The sequence below is a fragment of the Salvelinus fontinalis genome, chromosome 23, assembly GCF_029448725.1.
Source record: "Salvelinus fontinalis isolate EN_2023a chromosome 23, ASM2944872v1, whole genome shotgun sequence".
Taxonomy (NCBI): Eukaryota; Metazoa; Chordata; class Actinopteri; order Salmoniformes; family Salmonidae; genus Salvelinus; species Salvelinus fontinalis.
This window is the reverse complement of record NC_074687.1, coordinates 38,714,031-38,736,423: the sequence shown is the minus strand read 5'-3', so window position 1 is coordinate 38,736,423 and position 22,393 is coordinate 38,714,031. Positions and strand designations below refer to the sequence as shown.

Sequence of the window (22,393 nt, the reverse complement as noted above, 5' to 3'; positions counted from 1 at the left end):
GTATGCAACAAAAGTTCAACATTCACCTTCTGAAACCATTTCTGTCAAGCCATTTACACATACAGTTTCACACAGAACGAACTGCAACGCAATGCTGCAAGGCAAACGCAGCGTTTCATTGGAAATTAAAGTAATTATGGTGTACCAAAACGCAATGTCTGTGTGTTCAAAGTGTTGACTGGTGTAAATCTATTTTCGTTTCTGTTTGATCAAATTGTGAATTAGCATACATTTGCATAGTTTCATTCATGAACACCTACTCTGTGAAATGCATGTGTGCCATAACTAAATTCGCCTTTGCACTCCTAATCAACGCAATTTTTGGCAAAGAGTAAAGACTGCAAAACTTAGTCCACTCTGTTCTTGTAACGGCTCTCTTTCGGTGAGTGAGTTGACCAAGGCGCAGCGGGTGATGAATACATAATGTTTTAATGACAAGACGGAAAAATACGAAACAAAATACACTTGAATGATTTACAAAATAACAAAAACGAACTAGACAGACCTAAACTATGAACTTACATGAAACGAGGAACACAATAAACAGGAACGACCGAGACGAGACAGTACCGTGTGGTGCAAAATACACAGACACAGCGACAATCACCCACAAACAAACAGTGAGAACCTCCTACCTTAATATGACTCTCAATTAGAGGAAAACGCAAAACACCTGCCTCTAATTAAGAGCCATACCAGGCAACCCAAAACCAACATAGAAACGGAAAACATAGACTGCCCACCCAAAACTCACGCCCTGACCATCACACACATACAAAACAACAGAAAACAGGTCAGGAACGTGACAGTTCTTAAAAGATTCTAGTTTTGGGAACAGAAAACTGTATTGAGATCAAAGGTTTCGCCGATGAGAAAATTTGCAGAATTTAAGCCAAAACCATCTCATTCCAGCTTCTCTCACTGGGCTTCCCACTACCCCTCTCACTACCATGTGGTAATGAGTGGAAACACCAAACGAAAGCTTCACATTTATGCATCCAGTGAATTTTTTAAATGTAATTTTATTTATTTTATTGCAGAAAAAACAGTATACACACAAGAAGTATACAAACAAACAATGATAACATATGCTAAGGTACAACAAATTACAGATTATACAAAGACTTAAAAAAACACACATATTGATTGTTTTAACAGCTTTCTTATTCGAAGAATGTAGAATGGTCTTAATGTACTGCTCGAATTCCTTATAGAAAACACGGAAGAGTGTTTTTTTTATTGTATTTATATTGATGAATATGACATTTTGCCATCCCCCCCCCCCCCCCCCTTATTATAGTTAAGGAAACCGAGCAGCACATTCTTCCATAAAAAACAAAAGTCATCAAGAATATGAACAATTATAAAACTATGAATATCTTAACATAATTTCTTTACATGTAGACAATGCTAAAATAAATGCTAAACTGTTTCTGGATGCTCAACACAAAAAGTACAGTTAATGTTCATGTATTTTTTGAGTTTCTTCAGGTAATGATTCGCAGGGTAATACTTATGGATCTTTCTGAAAGAGACCTCTTTGACCCTGTTAACAAGCAGGTATATGTGTGGTAATAACCAGACTTTTCCCCAACATATATTATTGGCAAATGTATTCCAGTAAGTTGTGACAAAAGGAATGGATACAATATCCCTTTGAAATAAAGCACCTTATATATCTGTTGTTCTGAGGGAGCAAGGAGAAACACATTTTTCCTATTGGAGAGTCAATTGGATTAAGTGAGGGTAAGTCTGTTACACCTCTAAACAACATGAGAGTTCCAGATGAAATAGCATCAAAGACTATGGCGAACTCTCTACTGGTAACAGGGATATTGTAACGAGATAAACATTCCTCATAATTGAGTAACAATCATTCTGCATTAAAAAGTTAACTCGCCAGCAGGATATGATTATTGAACCAGTTCTTAAAAAATAAAGACTTGTTTCTATACAAAATATCCTTATTGTTCCAAATGAAATACCTAATTATGCTTATATATTAACGACCACGCTAAGAATACTTGTCTATGAAAAGTAGATCATTTTGTAGGAATCTTATCAATGTTATAGTTACAAAGTAACATAAAATTGAAGCCACTGCATCCGGTGAAATATCTGTCTCGTTGTTGTGTCTGTGAAATTTTACCGTAATCCATGATCAAGTCCCTCTTTAAATTACATGTAATCATTTTCTCCCCTAGTAGTCTATATTGTATGTACCCTACACAGGCAGCAGGTAAACAATAACTGAAGAAAAATGTTCGTTTTTAGTGTTATAAGCAATCATCATAACACCCAAAACCAGCCAGATGTACCAGTAGACTGTCCGCAGGCGTGAAATGTCGTCTTCTGCGCATCTTTTTTACCCAAAATGCTTTGACGTTTCCCGTCGCGCCATCTTTAGAAAACATTGTGGAAGAAGCGGTAGCTAAATGAAACTCGATTTCACCTTGTTGAGAATAACTACCGTGAGATATTGGCCAATTGAGCTAATTTGTGTAGGTCAACTCTATTATGTCTACGCTATTGTAAATTATGTCAATTTTAAATAACGTTGAATGAAAGGGAAGACTGAAATCTATCAAACAGTTAATAACGTTAGCGAGCTACTACTGTTAGCTAGCAGGCCACAATCCGCATGAGCACAAGTAATTCCCTAGCAAGCTTGCTAGTTAGCGTGGACATTTCAGTTTGCATTGTGTTTACTCTAACTAAATATTAACGTTATTCATTCATGTTGATAAAGCTAACTAGTTTTTATTTTATTTATCTTGCCCAGATTTTGCGCAGCCTGGTTTTTCTGCAAATTAATTGGCTAATACGCTATATTAGCCTGTAGTATGGTTGTATTTGTAAACAACTAGCGGCCTACGCTAACTAGCTAACTAACAGCAAAAAAAAACTTGTTTCAGCAATAGAAGTTTGATCATGGGAATCAAGGTTCAGCGTCCACGCTGCTTCTTTGACATTGGCATCAGTAACGTGCTGGGTAAGAAGGCTTAGGTTTTCATTTGGTCTAACCATCCCGTTTATCATATCTCTGAAATTTAGCTAGAGACGCTTTACTAAAATATGCACTGACATGAACATGGTTTATTTTGCAGTTGGCAGAGTTGTGGTAGAATTGTTTTCTGATGTCTGTCCCAAAACATGTGAGAACTTTCGATGCCTCTGCACAGGTAATTTACTTTTTCTTGCCTTGGTCTGACATTAGTGTACCATCTTTAGATTCTGTACATATTGTCATCTCTGTTTTGACTTAAACATTGCTTTCTGTGTAGGCGAGAAAGGAATTGGAAAAGGTACACAAAAACCTCTGCATTACAAAGGATGCCTATTCCACAGAATTGTGAAGGACTTCATGATTCAAGGAGGAGACTTCAGTGAAGGTATATGAAATATGCCTTAGCCTTAACCAAAGACAACAGTGGAAATGTTTTTTGTTGTTGATGATGTTCTAATATCTATATTCCTTCTGTAAATCAGGCAATGGAAAGGGAGGGGAATCTATCTATGGAGGATTCTTTGAAGGTAGGACTATTTTACAGATAATTTTGTTAAATATTCTAATCAAAACCATCCTAAAGAACTAATGTCATGTCTGTATCTCAGATGAAAGCTTCTCTGTCAAACATAACAAGGAGTACCTCCTGTCAATGGCAAACAGGGGCAAAGATACCAATGGATCACAGTTTTTCATGTAAGTCTATCAATGTTTACATTTTTAATTGGCCTCGCTAGAATCAGTTGGTCATTCATTCGTGAACCTAGCATCTTGAGTGAACCTAACTTACAAAAATATGTTTTACTCTCATTGTAATCTTCTGCTCCATTTTTTTTATTGGTCTACAGAACAACAAAACCCACACCACACTTGGATGGGTAAGTATAACATTTGTACAAGTATTGCAACTTAGTTGACCATTTGTATCTGCTTGAATTGTCTTTTGATAATAAGAGCATGTTATATAAATGGTGATCTGTTCTTTGTTGTTATCACCTGTCATAACTTGCTTATTTTATTCTAGTGTACATGTGGTTTTTGGCCAAGTGATCTCTGGACAAGAGGTCGTTCAGACAATGGAGAGTCAAAAGACAGATGCCGGCAGTAGACCATACTCTGAGGTGAAAGTTATGAACTGTGGCGAGCTCATTCCAAAATCGAAAGGTTTGTAGGATTCCAAAAAATTTGGCAGATTGTTTTAAGCTTGTTATTGCTTTAGATTGTAGGTCTTGGACTGTCTTATCGTCAGGATCACAGCTTTTAAAGGTATCCTTAGCGCTCATTAAGTGTCCTCTACTATTTACAGCAAAAAAAGAAGAGAAGAGAAGACAAAAGGCCATTTCCAGTGGCAGCGACAGCTCAAGTGACTCTGACAGTTCTGATGCCTCTTCTGAATCTGCGAGTGACTCTGATAAAGAATCCAAGAAACGGAAGAAGAGGCGCAAGAAAGAGTCCAAGAAGAAGGACAAGAAACAGAAGAAGAAAGATAAGAAAGGGTTTGTACTGAAAACTGTTTTAATGTGCTTCATAGCATGATAACTCCCACAACCACCTTCATTAAAGCATAGGTTTGAAGTCTGGTCTGTAATGTCTGTAGGTCTGAGCCCGGCAGTGGTGATGAGAAAGAGGAAGAGGTTACGTCTACGGTACGACCAGAGGAAATCCCTCCTATCCCAGAAAATAAGTTCCTTATGAGGAGAAGTCCTCAGCAGCAAAAAGAAGAGGCTAATGCTGGAAAGGAGAGGGAAAAGGCTAGGGAGAGGGAAAAGCCTAGGGAGAGGTGAGTTCATGGACAAGACAGAACAACATTTCATTCTGAATCTTTACAACTGGGAGCTATATTCAATTAGATACCTTTTTGTTTTGTTGCAGAATGTTTAATTGTCAGTCAGCATTTAAGAGGAGACTTCTGATGACAAGATCAGGCAGGACGATTAAAGGCAGAGGTCCAAGAGTAAGTGCACTATCAAACAAGTACAGTACTATCATACCATTTCTGCAAAACAAGGATCTAGAAAGTGAATGTCAATTTAATCTTTTACTTGCAGCGGTACCGAACTCCGTCACACTCCAGGTCAAGGTCAAGGGATCGTTTCCGACACAGCGAGACTCCTCCACACTGGCGCCAGGAGATGCAGCGTGTACAAAGGGCACCAAGAGCATCCAGTGGAGACCGCTGGATCAAGGGTGACAAGTAAGTCTTACCTTTTTTATTGTTAATATTTGGACAGTGAGTGCTGGACTGATAAGCTGATTTTACCTTTAACAGCCTGGTCTAATTACATGGCTTCTCAAGTATTTCCTAATTTCTCCTATTGTCAAAAGGGATCATCAGCCAAGGGCCAGTTATTTAAGTTTTATTCAAAGAGTTAACTTGGATTCTGTGTTTGCTGTGGGGGTGACTTGTCTCTGTATTTTTGTTGTAGGGGTGACATGACAGAGGTCAGGAATGAGAGTGGCAAAGCTCCAAGAGGAAGAGGGAGGAAGACTTCTGAAACCAAGCATGAAAACACTGCTGAAAACTCCAGTCAAAACAGAGAGAAGGAGAAGAAAGGTCGCTCTCATAGATCCAAGAGCAAAGAAAAGGACCCTAATAAAACTGAAGACAAGCATAACAAACACAAGGCAAAGAAGGCCAAATCTCGAAGCTGCAGTAGGAGCAAAGAGAAAAGTTGTAGGTCCAAAAGCAGAGAGAGGGATCAGAAACATGGCAAAGGTGATGATAAGAGGGGCCGCTCAAGAAGCAAGGACAGAAACCTAAATAAAGAGAGAGCCACAGAGTCTGGAACTCAAGACTGTGATAGAAGTAAAGAACGCGCTAAACCCACTGAGGCTGACATTAAGAACAGAAAGGAGACAAAAGGAAGAAATGGTGAGAAGCTGAGGACAAAGTCTAGAAGCAAGGAGAGGAACTCTGGAAAGAACCGAAACCAATCTAACAGCAGAAGCAGGGACAGGGGGAGACGTGCCTCATCTCGAGACAAAGAGCAAGCACGGGACAGAGAGCGAGGTAGGGAGCGCAGTAAGAGCATGGAAAGACAGCATCACAGAGAGAGGGAGGACAAGAGGAGAGGTAGATCCAAGAGCAGAGAACGGACAAGGAGTCCAGACAAGAATAAGAGCAGGGACTCGCGTAGAGGCAGGCGCTCCAGGAGTAAGAGCAACAATAGAGACCATAGCAAAGACGGTTCATCTCATCAGAGGAAGAACAAAGACAGTGAAGACACTCACAGACGAAGGCGGTCCAAGAGCAGCAACTCAGAGAATAAAGGAAAGGACAGAAGTAGAAAGAGCCCCATCTCCAAGAAGAAAAGGGATGGCAGCCCAGAAAAAGAGTCCTCTCACAAGTCCAAAGATGCAGGGAAAAACCCTGAGCGGAATCAAAAGTCAAAGAGCCAAGAGAAGGATAAAAACCACAGCAAGAAAAAGAAGTACAGCTCCAGCTCAAGTTCTGATGACTGATTAGTCCACTAAATGTTCATTCCTGTCCATCCTTGAACATATAAATTAATGCGCTGATGCCTAATAATGTGTGAGGTTCTGCTGTAGACCTATTTTAGACACTTGTTAGATATCACAACAGACACAATTCTGGAATATTTGTACAAATTAAGATTTCATAAGATTTGACAGCGGCTAAAAGCCATTTTAAGTTTTAGTTATTTTTTTCCCGCTGTCAGACTAATTTGACAAATGTTGGGAATGTAATGTTTATTAATGATCGAGTAAGGAAGTGACTGAACAGGTAAGTGTTGGAAGGAACATTTTTGTCAGGTTTTATTAAAAATGTTCTCTTACAGTCTGGTCTCGTACTGAGGGGACGTATTTCCATTGTGATAATTATAATGGAAGGGATGAGTTTGTCTTTCTGGGCTATATGCCTGACTCAAGTAATATTACATGTATGACTAATCATATTGTTATTTTCAACATTTTGATTGTTTAAATTACCAACAGTCTCATTGTGACAGAACATATTGTAAGTTCAACATATAAAATGGTTTTGTAAAAAAAAAAGACCTTTCCTTTTTAGTATTTTCTCTGATATTTAAGTGGAGATGTCAGAGAAGGCTCAATTTGACTTGAAAGGCAGGTAAGAGTGCAGACATTTTGTGAAATGATTGGGGTGTTAGATGCGTATACCGTTTAGTTCTTCTTCTTTTTTTACCTGTTTCAGGGAACCAGAACTTTTTTCTTGACCTCAGTCTCAAATTACTTTTGTATAATTGTATCCATTTTTATTTTTATTTTATGTTCAGATTTTCACCCATTACATCTTTCAAAACGTTTAAAATTCCTCACCAGAGCAATGTGTAAATACATTGCTGTGAAGTTCCATGTTAGTTCATACTAGGTGTTAAATTCCTGGGCATGACTTTCCTCTAAAATATAAATGAAAACCACTGGCTTTGTAAAAACGGTCTGAATTCAATATTCCCCAATGAACCATGTTTTAAAATAAAAGGATATGGTTAAAATGTTTGTTTTATTGCCTATAGATTGTTTATTATAATGTTTCACAGAAGAGTGACAACTGATACAATAGATATAAAGATAACATTGACACGTCACATTTTAATCTGGGTGAATCATATGTATTGAAATGAAACCGAACTATATATCCTGGTCCCAGATCTGTGCTTTAGCCAACTCTTGACTATCTTTGTCATGTAGGTACAGATCTAGGACCAGGCTTTTAATGATCAACATTGTTTCCCAATTTGTGCACTAGTTTTGATTGAATTGTGTGTATGTATATTATGTAAAATAACAAAACTAAAAATCTAATTTCAGAGACATTACATTTCCATATTTCTGAGATGAATCATCTTTGAGCGCTGAAAAGACTGCAATCATCCCACTAGGTCAGTCAAGAACTTGCCTATCAAGTGTGGGTTTTTTGAGTGAAATAAATTACAAAATGGGAGTATATCATAAATGCTTAGGAAATGCTGAATTCCATTGGTTTATTGTTTTTCTAATCACGCTTCACCTGACCATGTTACTCTTTTCAACAGACGTTTACCATGTGAATCCAAGTCTTTTCTTGGATTGCTGAATATCACATGTCTCATTCAGCTCTTTGACGTCCTGAGATCTACTGCCGACGTAATTGGGCATCTGGGCACCAGTGTCATCTTGAACCAAGTAACTTGGTCTCACTCCTCCAAAGATGTGGCCAAGACCACCTCCAATTCCCTTCCTGGCAGCTTTGCGGAGTGGGTGAATATTTTTCTTGGCCTCGGTGGATGTATCGATCACATTCTTTGCATACTGCTGGAACTGCTTCTCCTCCACAGCAATGAGCTCTGCATTTTTGGTCTCAAAGTCCTGTTGTTGCTTTCTTATGTGCTGTTCCTTGGCACGTCTTTCAGCCTAAACAGCAAGATTTCAAATGTTAAATGAAATCTTATGTTGCTTCATTAGAAGTGTTGCTGTTGCTGACACATTCCACTACTTGTCATTGTGAAAATAGTTGACATACCAAAAATGATCAAGAATTCTAATCATGGAAAGGCAAAGTGCAAATCAAATCCAAGCTTACCATTTGATGAATGTAGACGTCTTGTAAAGTTCTTCCATCCTCTTTTATTTTCAGTGCCTTCAGGTGTTGTTTTTCAATAAATATTCTGTCCGCTTCTTTCTTGGCATAAAGCATGTCAATGGCTCTCTCATTGTGTTCTCTTTTCTTCTGCTCCTGTTCTTCTTTCTGAAGAAAAAAATGAAGCCAGTGTCATTGTGATAAGTCATTTTTTTGTAACATATAGGCCGGCATATTCATTGATAAATATTAACTCTGAGTTTAATTTTGTGAGAATAATATTTTGAGCTCCCGATTGTCCCGTTGCTTGTGGTAGGGTGCACATGCTATACCATGGCTTCTCTGTGTGAGGCAATTGAGTTCAGCATAGCCATCCTCTTGTCATCTTTCTCCTTCTGCTGCTGTGCCTGTCTGGCATCCCGTTGAGCAATAGCCTTGGCGATGAGTTCCTCATTGTCCATCTGCTCCTGCTGTTTTGCAGCTGTTTTTTTCATGATCCCCTCCCTGTGCATTTGGACCTCTCTTAGGAGGGAAAAAGGCTTATGTCCATGAGACTTCCAGAATTGTAAGATTCCTGTTGACTAGTGATGCCACAGCTATACTAATTTCTTATTGTGGGACTTCAAATGTTTTCTGGAACTGTTTACTTTCTCCTAATATGTCTACTTACCTGAACATCTCTTCCTCTTTGTCTTTCCTCAACTTCCCCATTTTCTGTTTTGCATTTGCAAAAAGCCTCCTGCGCTCCTCCTCCATCTCTTGCTTTTGTGCCTCTATTGCTCTAATGATATCTCTGTTAGAGAGATGCTCCTTTAAATACAAATGCAGGATTAATTAACACACCCCCATGAATCTTGTGCAATATTGCTCTAGTGAGTGTGACATTTGAACATTGATAACATCCAAATACCTTACCATGTGAGCTTTCATGGTATTTCTCTTCTGCTCCTCTTTCTTTTGCTCCTGCATGCATTGCTCCCACAGAAAAAGCTCTTTTAGTCGCTGGAGTTCCTCTGCCTCTTCCTTGTTTTCCAGTTTCTCCCGTTCTCTATTCATCTCATGTTCTTTTGCCCTAATAGGGGGAAGATACCATTCATCATACTAAACCATTGAGAGCATTCAGTCTATTCTATTTGGACTACATTTAAATTAATTTGACTCCATGGTAGAGTATATGGTAGTATGTGGTATAGATATTCAATTTTGATAACTGCTGCCAGGTTGTTAGGTTTCAGTGAGACTTACTGCTGTTTTAAGTCTTCTGCTGTGGCCTGGCTGTCAAGCTTCCTCTGCAAAGCTTTCTGCTGCTCCTTTTGCAAAGCTTCATCCTCTCTACGCTTAATGATATCCATGATTTCCTTGTCCACATCTTTGGAGGTATCCTGCTTTCTCTGCTTCAGTTCTATCTGGGCCTCCCTTTCCTTCAGGACCTCTGTCAGCAAGAGTGCACTCTGGAAGAAATAACAATATTGCATTTATTCAATTTAACTCAGATGTGCACATTATAAAGAACACAGCACGTCTTCAGATTAAAAAAATAATTGCTGAAGACAATTTTAACTTATAAGCAATACAAACATGAAATCCTTTCACACGATCAGTCTCGTAGTACTGTTGAGTTTTGGCCTTTTCAATAGCTTCTTTCCTCTTTTGCGCCTGATATTTAGCCTCCTCAATATCCATCTGTTTCTTCTCCTCTTCTTCAAGTTCCTCCCGAATCCTCTTTGCCTCCAGTTTCTTTTGTCTTTGTCCCTATGAAGTGAATGGCACATTTTACTCAAGTGGGTTGTGTAGAGGGATTGGGTTAAATGCAGAAGACACATTTCAGTTTAAGCTTAGAGTTGTACAACTCTCTAGGTATCCCCTTTTATTATTCTTTTGCCTAATGTTTTGTATGAGACTGTGATCCTGAGGCTGCCTGTGTGCACATGCACAGAGTAAGACATGAATAATAGATACCATTATGCATTATGGTGAAAACAAACTAACAAAGATACTTACAGCTATTGTGTTAGACCAGAATTTCACCACCTCCTTGGACCTCAGGTGCATAGCTTCTCGTTGTTTGGTTGCTTCCTTTAGACTCTCGTTGTATTTATTCCCTTGATTCAAACTACCTTGAATTCGGAGCCATTCGGCTTTGGGCAAAACAGTGACTTGTCGAAGATCTGGTGGTTGCATTGCTTTTGTCCCCTCAACTGCTAGCGCTGATAATAGAAGAAATGAAATGGAGAGAAAAAACTGCTTATGGTATAACAATGTTATGCTGTGGTAGGCTATGCATAGATTTTGCGTAAACATTTTTACACCGAGCAAAATATGCAATATTAGCTACACTACAGTAACGTTACAAACCCATACATGCGTCAAGAGAGCAAATAAACGAATAGGCTATGCAAGTAGTCAAACACACTTGTTTTGCTGGACCCACTCCTTCGACCATACCGGACAACAGTCGCAGTTTCCATTTGGTCTGAATGTATTTTGGTTTCAATCGTATGAATCTAAAAAGAGCATTCAGAGCTCACAGAGAGTTACATGGAACTTTTCTTGTCTCTAGACAGTTTTACAACGTCGTTGTGTAAAAAATGTGCCTTTGACGTAATGTTTTCTGTAGAACTGTATCCAGTAACGATGGACACATTTGTTGCAATGTATCCTAGCAACGCTTTGCGGCCCGAGACCAGTTGCGGAGAGCGGAGACCTGGGAACACACAGAGACCAATCAGAATACGAGTGATCGAAGAACCACTGTCAAGTAAAAAAAATCCATTGTCTCCCACCAGATAGTGTCATTTCTACGCGGGAAAATAAAGCAAAGATTGTCTAGACGCAATACAGATGTAATATGAATGGCTTTGGATTCTGAATTGTAGCCTACTCAGATGTTATTTGGTGTAATGTTATTCCGATTGATTATTATTTCTTTGCTGTTGCAGCAAATATTTTTCTTAACTTTTTTTAATGGAGAAATGTGGCTTGTGAAATTCCTTCATTAATTACATTTGTTTTACATTTCTGTTGATGGTTACATTGTATTTCATATGATTGTCTACATATCTAGCTATTTGAATTGTCTATACATGTATTCAATACAATACACAGACCACTAGATAAATAATTTCGGCTAAGTGCACAGATCGGCTAACTGCTTAGCCATAGAAAGACGGTAAAAGTAGGCGTGGTGTATCACACAAGAGCTTTATTCGAGGTAATGAACAGAGAAGGGCCTGTCATGTGATAGGCTTAACACATTCAAACACCCCAATTAGACTAGCACAGACTTTGAAAGCTGGCTCACTAAATTTGAACTCATATTCTTGAGAAATCAGCTACAATTTTATCACGTTTAGGAAGGGGAGGCTTGCACAAAAATTCAATTGTTCTTCAGTTTTGAATAACATTTTCATTTTAAACTCAGTCAGCAGAATTGTATCACTACTGTACAACATTGCCAGGTGATGATTGTATCGTATTTCTGGTCCAATAAGTTATATCAAAGTAATTTCTGTGGTTACAGCAAAGACTGAAGATGAAGCGAGACATTTCACTCGCTGTTTAAATCTGGTTCATATAAATAAACTAAGCAGACCAGACCTAGCTGCTAATGCATTGGTGACACCCCTTAAGCAAACAGGAACTGTGACAATTTTTTTCAATGGTTAACGGCCTGAGTGGGACATCTTAATTTATCCACCATTGTTGTAGCCTATCTATGCTTCTCTATCTATGGCCTCTCCTTGTTGTTTCAGCATCCACGTCAGAAACTGGAGATGAGAAGAGGCGGGTTTACTTTGAATGGGGCAGTCCTTATCCGAAATGTTCATTCAAAACCAACTGAATTGAGAACTTTTCAGTGTCTGTCCACCAGCAGCTTACGTAAAGGTTCACTCATCCATCTGGGAAATTGTCCGCAGCTGTTGAGAACAGCAAAATGGCCCCAATATCTATTAAACGCATTTTAATCAGTGAAACTGTTGATCCTTGTTGTAAGAAGATCCTGCAAGAAAATGGAATCCAAGTTACGGAGAAGCAAAACATGAGTAAGGATGACTTGATTGCAGAGATCAAGGTAGGGGTTTACATATTTTCCTAATTTTGCATCCATTGCATTTTTGTTGCACGATGTCTATCTAAAATGTGCACCAAAACCATTTCACAGTTGGTATCAAACATAATACGGAAAAAGTATATCGCTCTGGATAAGAGCGTCTGCTAAATGACTTAAATGTAATGTCATTGGTTGAATAACCTCGTGTCTCTGAAGTAACACGCAACGATTTCTGTGTTTCAGAAAACAGTATATTATTTAAATCAGTTGCAGTTTAGATGATAAATAGCAAGGTCTTGCTTGTGTGTTCCTATCCTCTGGTGTCGATCATTAGTACCGCCTTCTTGGGAATCTGATGCAACTGCGCCAGAGATTTACAGATTTCCCTCGATTGGCCGATTTTAACATCAGGATCACATTTAGACCGGGGCTTTTTATTTTCTCTACCTAGTACTTGCAAAAGTTGGACTATACATCAATTACACCAGCCCAAAGGCTGCTAATCTAGAGACACCATGTAATAACCAAATCAATAATTTCATTGAGTTTGATGCATGCGCAAATTACAACTATAAGGTCATTACTAACTTCTTCAAACTACTCCAATGAACAACAGATGATTGTCATGCAAGTCATTTTGCCTGTTCATTCCCTCTCCAGGACTATGATGGCCTTGTCGTTAGATCTGCAACAAAGGTGACAGCTGATGTCATCAATGCTACTGGTAACCTCCAAATCATTGGAAGAGCTGGGACAGGTGTTGACAACGTGGATGTAGATGCTGCCACTAAAAAGGGCATCATTGTTATGAAGTAAGTGTAATTCGAAATAAGTTATGAGTTTATGCATCGGTGTATAGTTTCAATGCAGTTTTGTTTTAAATCAAATCACCACAGATCTGGCTTTTCCCTAAACATTAGACTATGATGTAAATTATATTTTCTAGTACACCAAGTGGCAACACTATCAGTGCTGCAGAGCTGACATGTACCCTTTTGATGAGCCTCTCAAGGTAAGACACTACAACAGATAAACAGAATACCTCTGCATATTTCATTGCTTTGCACGATACAGAAAGTATCCTGACCCCTTGACTTCTTCCACATTTTGTTACGTATTATTCTAAAATGTAAAATTTATCTACACACAATACCCCAAAATGACAGCGAAAACAGGTTTAGACATTTTTGCTAATGTATTAAAAATGTAAAAAAACATACCTTATTTACATAAGTATTCAGACCCTCTGCTATGAGACTTAATTGAGCTCAGGTGCATCCTGTTTCCATTGATAATCCTTGATGTTTCTTCAACTTGATTGGAGTCCACCTGTGGTAAATTCAACTGATTAGACATAATTTGGAAAGTCACACACCTGTCCTAGATAAAGGTCCCACAGTTGACAGTGCATGTCAGATCAAAAACCAAGCCATAAGGTCAAAGGAATTGTCCGTAGAGCTCAGAGACCTGTCGTGGCACACATCTGGGTACCAAAAAATGGCTGCAGCATTGAAGGTCCCCAAGAACAGTGGCCTCAATCATTCTTAACTGGAAGAAGTTTAGAACCACCAAGACTCTTCCTAGAGCTGACTGCCTGGCCAAACTGAACAATTGGGGGAGAAGGGCCTTGGTCAGGGAGCGGACCAAGTACCTGATGGTCACTTTGACAGTGCTCTAGAGTTCCTCTGTGAAGATGAGAGAACCTTCTAGAAGGACAACCATCTCTGCAGCACTCCACCAATCAGGCCTTTATGGTAGTGGCCAGACGGAAGGCACTCCTCAGAAGGCAAATGACAGCCTGCTTGGAATTTGCCAAAAAGCACCTGAAGACTCTGACCACGAGAAACAAGATTCTCTGGTCTGATATAACCAAGATTGCACTATTTTGCCTGAATGCCAAGCGTCTCGTTTGGAGGAAACCTGGCACCATCCCTACGGTGAAGCACGGTGGTGGTAGCATCATGCTGTGGGGATGTTTTTCAGCGGCAGGGACTAGGAGACTAGTCCGGTTCAAGGGAAAGATGAGCGGTGCAAAGTACAGAGTTCCTTGATGAAAATCTCCTCAGGACCTCAGACTGGGGCAAAGGCTCACCTTCTAACAGGACAATGACCCTAAGCACACAGCCAAGACAACGCAGGAGTGGCTTTGGGACAAGTGGCCCAGCCAGAGCCCGGACCTGAACCCAATCTAAAATCTCTGGCGAGACCTGAAAATGGCTGTGCAGCGACGCTCCTCATCCAACCTGACAGAGCTTGAGAGGATCTGCAGAGAAGAATGGGAGAAACTCTCCAAATACAGGTGTGCCAAGCTTGTTGCATCATAACCATAACCAGGCTGTAATCGCTGCCAAGTTGCTTCAACAAAGTACTGTGTAAAGGGTCTGAATACTTGTTTAAATGTGATATTGATGTTTAAATTTAACATTTGTTTGTATTGTGTGTAGATTGAGGGATTATTTTTTTCTATCCATGTAACGTAACAATGTGGAAGAAGTCAAGAGGTCTGAATACTTTCCGAATGCATTGTCCTTCTCATACTTTTACAGAAAAGTTTGATTAACTCCATTCAAAATCATTATCTTCCTAGACATGTGCCACAAGCAGCTATGTCCATGAAGGCAGGGAACTGGGATCGTAAAAAGGTAGAATATTTTGGCTAACCTCATTAGGAGTTTCATTTTGACACACAAAGCAATTAGTGTCGCGTGGTCTACCCCAGTGTTCAGCCATTCATCACTAATCAAATCTGATCTTTAAATCTGTGGAGTCTCACGCTCCTCAGGGACCTGGATCAAAGTTGTGTTAATGATTTCGCAGTTCATGGGTGCAGAGATGTACGGCAAAATACTTGGAATAGTTGGACTTGGAAGAATTGGAAAGGAAGTTGCCACCAGAATGCAGTCCTTTGGCATGAAGGTCAGTTCAAAATCCTGTGATAAGCAGAAACAATCTTTCAAAGCTGAGTACTGTAGTATTATCGTCTACATACTAACTGAATTTGCTTTCGACAGACCATCGGCTATGATCCAATCACTCCTCCTGAGGTGACTGCTACCTGGGGGGTGGAGCAGATGTCCCTGGAACAGCTGTGGCCCCAGTGTGATTACATCACCGTCCACACGCCCCTCATGCCTTCTACAGCTGGTGAGTTTTGCAGAAGGGTCATGGTTGTAGTACTGGAAGGTGAAAAGCGCTTTTCCACTTGAGGTAAAGTTGTTTCTCCTAGGACTACTGAACGACACCTCATTTGCTAAGTGCAAGAAAGGTGTAAAGGTCGTGAACTGTGCACGCGGGGGCATCATCGATGAGGATGCTCTCCTCAGAGCTTTGGAGTCTGGACAGTGTGGAGGGGCTGGCCTTGATGTTTTTGTTGAGGCAAGAATATCACATCACTTAAACCACCCAAACATTAAGTTCCATTTTGGTATTACTTGTCTACCCCTGTATTGACATTCACAAACATCATGGTATTCCCTTCTTTCCCAGGAACCCCCAGAGAACCGTGCCCTGGTGAACCATCCCAATGTGATCAGCTGTCCTCACCTGGGAGCCAGTACAAAGGAGGCCCAGGCACGCTGTGGACAGGACATCGCTCTGCAGATTGTGGACATGGTGATGGGCAAAGGCCTGGTTGGAGCAGTGAGTATAAGGGCACAGGAAGAAACCCAGATGCAGACACGGGAGGCAGATGGTTCGAGTCTCTGATATTTATTGTAATCTAAGGGGCAGGCAAGAGAATGGTCGTGGACAGGTAAAAGATCATAAGGTCAGAGTTCAGGAGGTACAGAGTGGCAGGCATGCTCGAGGTCAGGGCAGGCAGTATGGTCAGACAGGTGGGTTCAGAGTCGAGGCAGGCAAGGGTAAAAAAAACGTGAGGACTAGCAAAAGAGCGACTCGAAAGAGCACGGAAAAACGCGCTGCTTGACCGGAATAAATACCCAGGGACTAATGGGGGGGGGGGGGGTGACACCTGGAGTTGGGTGCAGACAGACTGGTGAAACAGATCAGGGCGTGACAATGAGTTCTTGACTTTTATATTACAGTCAAGCAAATGCCTATTGGTGACCGATTTGTAATGGGTTCTTTCTTTGATGGTTTCACTGTTGCTATAGTTTAAAAAAACAATGCTTTCAGACCTTTAACAATGTAACCCTCAACTGTTCAAAGTATTGTGATGGTTTCATTGCAAGAATGTATATTCAATATTGAGTCATACTTGGCAACACAATTTGTTTTCTACATGAAGTGTTGTAAAACCGGTTGCCTTAATTGTGAAATTTAATGGGGAAAAACAATGCAGCTCAATACAATAGATCTTGATTATCTTTCCAAAATGAAGCGCAAACCACATTTGATTGGTCACATTACATGTGGTGTGTGTGTGTGTGCACAGGTGAATGCCCAGGTTTTGGCAAGCACATTCTCCCCTGAGTCTCACCAGTGGATCAAACTAGGAGAGGCCATAGGAGTTGTGCTGAAATCATGCACCACCTCTAAACAGCCCTTCAGCCAAGTCCAAATCACAACTCAAGGTAAGCACTGCAAGGCATTAGACTGTCCTTATATCCTTCAATTGCTTAATTTTTCCTGAAACTGCTGAACAGGCTTGATAGATTAAGATTTTGTTGAAAAGCCTGTCAACATTTGATAACCAGTCTTCTCAGATCAGTGATTGGAAAGGAGACTTTGGAAGCCATTCTGGCATACAGGTATTAGGGGCGGGTTGTGTTGTGCTCTTTGGTTTGTCTCCCTCTTGTGGTATAATCTTGTATATCAAACTGAACATGGTTTCTTTTTGTTATTATCACAAACTAGGAGACTGCTTGAAAGGTTCCTCTGGTTACATGACTTCAGCAGTAATGGTTGGATTACTTACTGATGTGTCCAAGAGTTGCCCCAACCTGGTCAATTCACTGACCCTGGCCAAGGAATCTGGAATCATGGTAAAATGGCCCCCATTGACACTTGGCTAAAGGTCATATTCTGTTAATAACTTGTGTAATAGAGTAATTTATTAATGTTGTCTTGAGTAACATAAGATTATTTATCAGAGATTGACTGTTTTTAAATCTCAGGTAACCAGAAATCACAGTGAGGGTCTGACTCACGGTGCATGTGAGGTTGAGATCTCTGTCAACGGCTCCAGCTACAGAGCTACTGGTTCGGTCCAGGGAGATGCACTAGTCTTGTTGGAGCTGAACCACAGCGTGTTCCGACAGCCTGTCTCTCTCAGTGGCAACCTGCTGTTCTTAAAGGCTGTGGCTTCTCCTCAGCTCATGCCCTCCATAACCGGTGAGAAAATAATTTGACATTGAAACCTCATGATTGACTTATCGAGATCATAGGAGCTATAATCTCTCTATGCAGCGCCAGGTATAGCCCTTTTTTGCTACTTGAATGATACATTTTTTTCAGTATGCAGTCTTAACCCATACTTTTTCTGCCTTTTCACATCAGGATGTGTTTACACTTAACTAGCACTTGACAGCAAGCTTCTCTCCAGCTGTAAATGTCAGATGACCAGAATAACTTAATTTATTTTAAACTGGCTGTCTCCCACTCTTTCCTCAGGTTTGCTGGCCACGGCAGGAGTGTATATGGAGTCATTCAGTGCCCCTGCAGCTCGTAGTGGAGATCAGTGGTATTGTGTGGGGTTATCCTCTCTATTGGGGGACCTTGGTGCTTTAAAACCTTTAGTGAAAGAAGTAGCACAGCTCTCTGTGTAAATGGCAGTGATAGCATTGTTACAATGCTGAGGGACCAGTAGAGCATTCCAATGTCTAAAAATCTAACCACTGATTACTTAATGAATCAAAATGGTTTCTTGGCTTACAACACAAACACTTAGAAGTTACTAAAAAGCACCTGTCATTTCTATTGTAGAGATGCTGGTTATATGTAGCGTTTTAATAAAAGTGTTACATTATTACACTGGTTTATATTTTGTTGTATTCTCTATTTGCCTGTTTTTGCTAAATGTTCTCAATGTAAACACACCAGAAGGAGGGTAGCTGAAATGGGGAAACAAAAAAACAACTCCTCTCAACTCGCCAATAAACTCTAATGCATTTGCTGTGCATCCTAGGTTTCTATGGTGACTAGTCTATTACTAGTATTTGGTATTCCCTTGGGTGCAATAAAGATAACATCTGCTATGTTATTGACTACCAGCCTCTTAGTAATTTAGATATAAAAAATATATATTTAATACATTTTAAACCGTGAAGGGTGAAGTCAAATTTCCATCACTTAGATGATTCTAAGTTGCAGTGAGGTTGTAAACCACAATCGTTGTTAGTCAAGGTTTGACGTCGAGCTTGTTCATGGCACTACACTACAGTCTCGTGTTAGACTATGCAATCTAAATCCATATTCGGCTAAAACTGCCATGGCAACGAAAGAGACTGAATGGGAAGTGGTTCTTTGCAGTGGGGGAATTCCCCAATTAAATTTAAATAGGCTGCCAACCATATCGTTGTTTGGTTCACTTGTGGTATTGGCGTGTCTTGTACGAATCGATGCTGTCTAGGCTCATTATCCGTGGTAGGAGAATGCGTGTCCAGGAAATAACTGAAATACTAATAAACTAAAGCCGTCTGCTTGGCTTTATTATATGGGAAGCTGACTGGAGTAATATGGAGCAGGATAACAGACAGCGACTAATTATACACAAGGAGAGAGAAAAAAATCGGACAGGTGTGCTGCCACCGTCCTGAGCTAATTTAAGGTAACTGTCTGCGAGTCCTTGTCAGAGCGCTCAAACAAAAACACTGCGAGCGCCGGTTTAGTACAGAACGTGCCATTATATGGTGGCGTGAACGAGGGACTGTTGCGTTGAAGATTAATGATTGGATTCAAGTGATTTAGGAATAGGAAGTTGTGCTGCTGAATATGATATACTTAATTTCCCGTACTCGTAGCCTACTCATGCGTGGATAGATATAAATAGCCCTAATGTTTTAGCCTATGTCTGTAATAGTGTGACTACTGAACGCCCATATATATATATATATATATATATAAGCTGTTTAACCTTAATGCTGCAAGACTTTTCCCCCAAATGTTCTCGTCAGGCTTGTTGAATTAATGGGACACCAGAAATAAACACCCCAGAAAGTAAATGCTAGACATTATCTTCATTTTCTAGCCATGTCTGACAGAGGAAAATTAAGCTACATTTATGATTTTTGCGGCATCCCCCAGCCGAATGAGCTATTGAATGCGCTGAAAGAATTCTACATAGGTGACATTCACACAGATCACCCTACAATGTGCCACAGGACAAGTCTCTCACTGTCACGAGGCAGCTTTGTCAGCTCACCTCTCTTATTTTAAAGTCATGTTCACAGCTGACATGAAGGCACGGTCAAACAACGTCTTCAAACTGACTGGGATTGATTATGAACTTTGAGTGCTTTGGTGAACTACATATACACTTCCAGGGTGAGCATCCCTGAGACAACTGTACAGAGCCTGCTGGAGGCAGCAAACCTACAGTTAAACTCTGAAGACTGCTTGCAAGGACTTCCTTATACGCTTCCTGGATGTGGACAACTGCCTGGGAATGCACTTTTGCTGTGCTGCACATCTGCCCTGAGTGGGAAGCACAAAGGGTAATGCTCATACAACAGGAGGAGTTCTTAGAGGTGGACTACGACAGGCTGAGTTCAGTCAACGTATGGAACGATGAAGTTCTCCTAGATGCTGTGGTCAAATGGCTCACCCATGACTTTCTTAACCGTGTTGATCACATTCAGGGCCTACTCTGTTGTATCCATCTTGAGCTGGATGAGATGCACTTCAAGACTGCCCTGGATGGACAGAGACTGTGCTTACTAGGCAATGAGGGAAAAGTAAGGTCATTTATTGTCCACGCTTTGAAGACCAACTGCAAAGAGACTTCAACAAGCAGGAAAAAACTGTCAAGGATGTATGTTATTAGAGGGAACTATTGACATCCACTCTAAAGTCCACAAGGGATCCAATAAGCAACATATGGGTGCAAGGAAAATATATGACTGACCAGATGAGAGCTATATTTGTGACGGGGTTATAAAACAGACTATTGAAGCCCTCGACACAGTTTGAATTTATGTTATTTCGATAAGTGCACAGAGGGATGCCCCATGATCACTGCCAGATAGTATCACTGTTCTGTTGCATGACATGGCTGTATCTATGCTATAGGAGGGTACAGAGGGGGAGCTATACAACTTGAGACTGAATTCTATGACCCCTTAAAAAATAAATGATTCCCTACAGCCAACATGATTCAAAGTATGAAAACATAAATAGAACAACTATACGGAAAGGAGTTTGTTACAATGAGAAGACTCCTAGGCAAACATGTAAGCCTGTGTTGCTCTATTGCACTGTCATTGTGTCTTGAATTTGTCCATTTTACATGGTTGTCTGGGCCACTGATTCTCAGCCATTGACCTGTAAATAATGATTTAAGGTTTTCTGCACATTCAAATAACCTGAAAAATATTTCACTGAGTACTAATGAAATCATTATTGTTTTGTCATATGTTCCGCTGTTCACTCTTCATGATAAAAGGCTTCCTCTTTGAAAGGTGTAGGAAATGCCACTGCTTGTGTCATAAATGGCACAATATTTGTGACCGGGGGCCACTATGGATCCAGAGGAGGCAGCACCTATGAAAAAAATCAGGCCATTGTCACAATAACTCCTCATCCAGCTATGACACATTTCAAAGGAAGTGGACATATATTTTCATTTGTATGGAATATATTTAGTCAGGAAACTGTACTTGGGAGGACAGACTAGGATGAGATCCAGAGAGAGATGAGTGGAGGCAGTTGTCAATGATGGAGAGGATGGAGTGTGGTGCTGTAGTGATCAATGGCTACATCTATGTGACTGGGGGATATTCCTATTCAAAGGGGACTTATCTGCAGAGCATTGAGAAGTTTGACCCTGAGCTGGACACCTGGGAGGTTGTGGGAAACCTCCCCAGCCCAGCAAGCACACACGGCTGCATTTGGATTTACAGTGTGTTGTGTCTTTCAATGTACTTTTACAACAAACCTCAACTAAATCCCATGGATGCAAGTCCTTTGTGCCATACTGATCATGTGTGACAGGTGCTAAGAATCTTTATACAAAAAGTTACATTATTTAGAGCATCTTTATAACCATTTGGCCAAAAACAAATGTTCAGTGACAAATGACTGATGCTGGTTTAATATTACAAAAAAAGCACATAATTTTCAATCCACTTACATTGAATGGCTTCTAACACACTGGTTCTCATGCACTTTAACACTACCATTTGTGTACTTTTATACTGGTTAACCTGATAAAGCACTGATATGCACAAATGCACCGTTTTTAAACAAATCTCTACTCTTGAAGCACAAATGTCACCAGGTGGGTATCAACCTTACATCTGAATCTTAGGGTTTGGGGTATGCACAAATAATCAGTTTGCAAATGTGGAGACATCGGATTCTGAATGTTAAAAAAAAATAATGAACTAAAACAACTGTTTTGTGCCTGATTGATGCGCTTCATGCACCTGATTTTACTTGATAAATGTAACGTCCATCTACAAGATGATGCACATAGATGTGGTGGTTGTATGTTCATTGATTTTGTAGAGTGTGATGTGTGAATTCTGCCTACTGTCCAAATATTTTCTAACACATCAATTAACACGTGTAAATAAAAATACAATATTTACCAAAACCTTTGACCGTAAGGTACTTCCGCAGCAGTCAGGTGGCGCTGTAGCCCTGGCTGCAGTGCAGAAATCAATTTGTTTTGGCC

At 40.2% G+C, this 22,393-nt stretch overlaps 3 protein-coding genes and 1 pseudogene across 4 annotated transcripts; 3 read left to right on the top strand and 1 right to left on the bottom strand.

The window, feature by feature from the left end:
- Positions 1 to 2,372: 2,372 nt before the first annotated feature.
- LOC129821285 (peptidyl-prolyl cis-trans isomerase G-like) lies at positions 2,373 to 7,489 on the top strand. Its single transcript, XM_055878779.1, has 13 exons — positions 2,373 to 2,501; positions 2,916 to 2,992; positions 3,108 to 3,182; positions 3,285 to 3,392; positions 3,490 to 3,534; positions 3,616 to 3,703; positions 3,856 to 3,885; positions 4,032 to 4,171; positions 4,314 to 4,503; positions 4,605 to 4,787; positions 4,880 to 4,961; positions 5,056 to 5,201; positions 5,434 to 7,489. The coding sequence occupies exons 2-13, from the start codon at positions 2,932 to 2,934 to the stop codon at positions 6,467 to 6,469; spliced, it is 2,184 nt and encodes a 727-aa protein (XP_055734754.1). The 5' UTR covers positions 2,373 to 2,501; positions 2,916 to 2,931; the 3' UTR covers positions 6,470 to 7,489.
- Positions 3,853 to 22,392, bottom strand: cfap210 (cilia and flagella associated protein 210). Of its 2 annotated transcripts, XM_055878781.1 has the most exons (10): positions 22,308 to 22,392; positions 13,821 to 13,929; positions 10,551 to 10,756; positions 10,128 to 10,301; positions 9,795 to 10,000; positions 9,465 to 9,621; positions 9,220 to 9,359; positions 8,882 to 9,071; positions 8,553 to 8,717; positions 3,853 to 8,383 (listed from the first exon to the last, which is right to left on the bottom strand). In XM_055878781.1, exons 3-10 carry the CDS (start codon positions 10,728 to 10,730, stop codon positions 8,030 to 8,032), a joined length of 1,566 nt encoding a protein of 521 aa, XP_055734756.1. In that variant the 5' UTR covers positions 10,731 to 10,756; positions 13,821 to 13,929; positions 22,308 to 22,392; the 3' UTR covers positions 3,853 to 8,029. The 2 variants fall into 2 exon arrangements, with proteins under 2 accessions (XP_055734756.1, XP_055734755.1); XM_055878780.1 differs by lacking the exons at positions 13,821 to 13,929; positions 22,308 to 22,392 and adding an exon at positions 10,963 to 11,622.
- On the top strand, positions 12,266 to 18,529 carry LOC129821288 (D-3-phosphoglycerate dehydrogenase-like). The gene is made up of 12 exons (XM_055878782.1): positions 12,266 to 12,621; positions 13,261 to 13,412; positions 13,547 to 13,612; positions 15,188 to 15,242; positions 15,418 to 15,516; positions 15,612 to 15,744; positions 15,827 to 15,975; positions 16,087 to 16,239; positions 16,994 to 17,132; positions 17,416 to 17,543; positions 17,676 to 17,892; positions 18,172 to 18,529. The coding sequence occupies exons 1-12, from the start codon at positions 12,484 to 12,486 to the stop codon at positions 18,324 to 18,326; spliced, it is 1,584 nt and encodes a 527-aa protein (XP_055734757.1). The 5' UTR covers positions 12,266 to 12,483; the 3' UTR covers positions 18,327 to 18,529.
- On the top strand, positions 19,653 to 21,501 carry LOC129821290 (kelch-like protein 23; annotated as a pseudogene).
- Position 22,393: the final 1 nt, after the last annotated feature.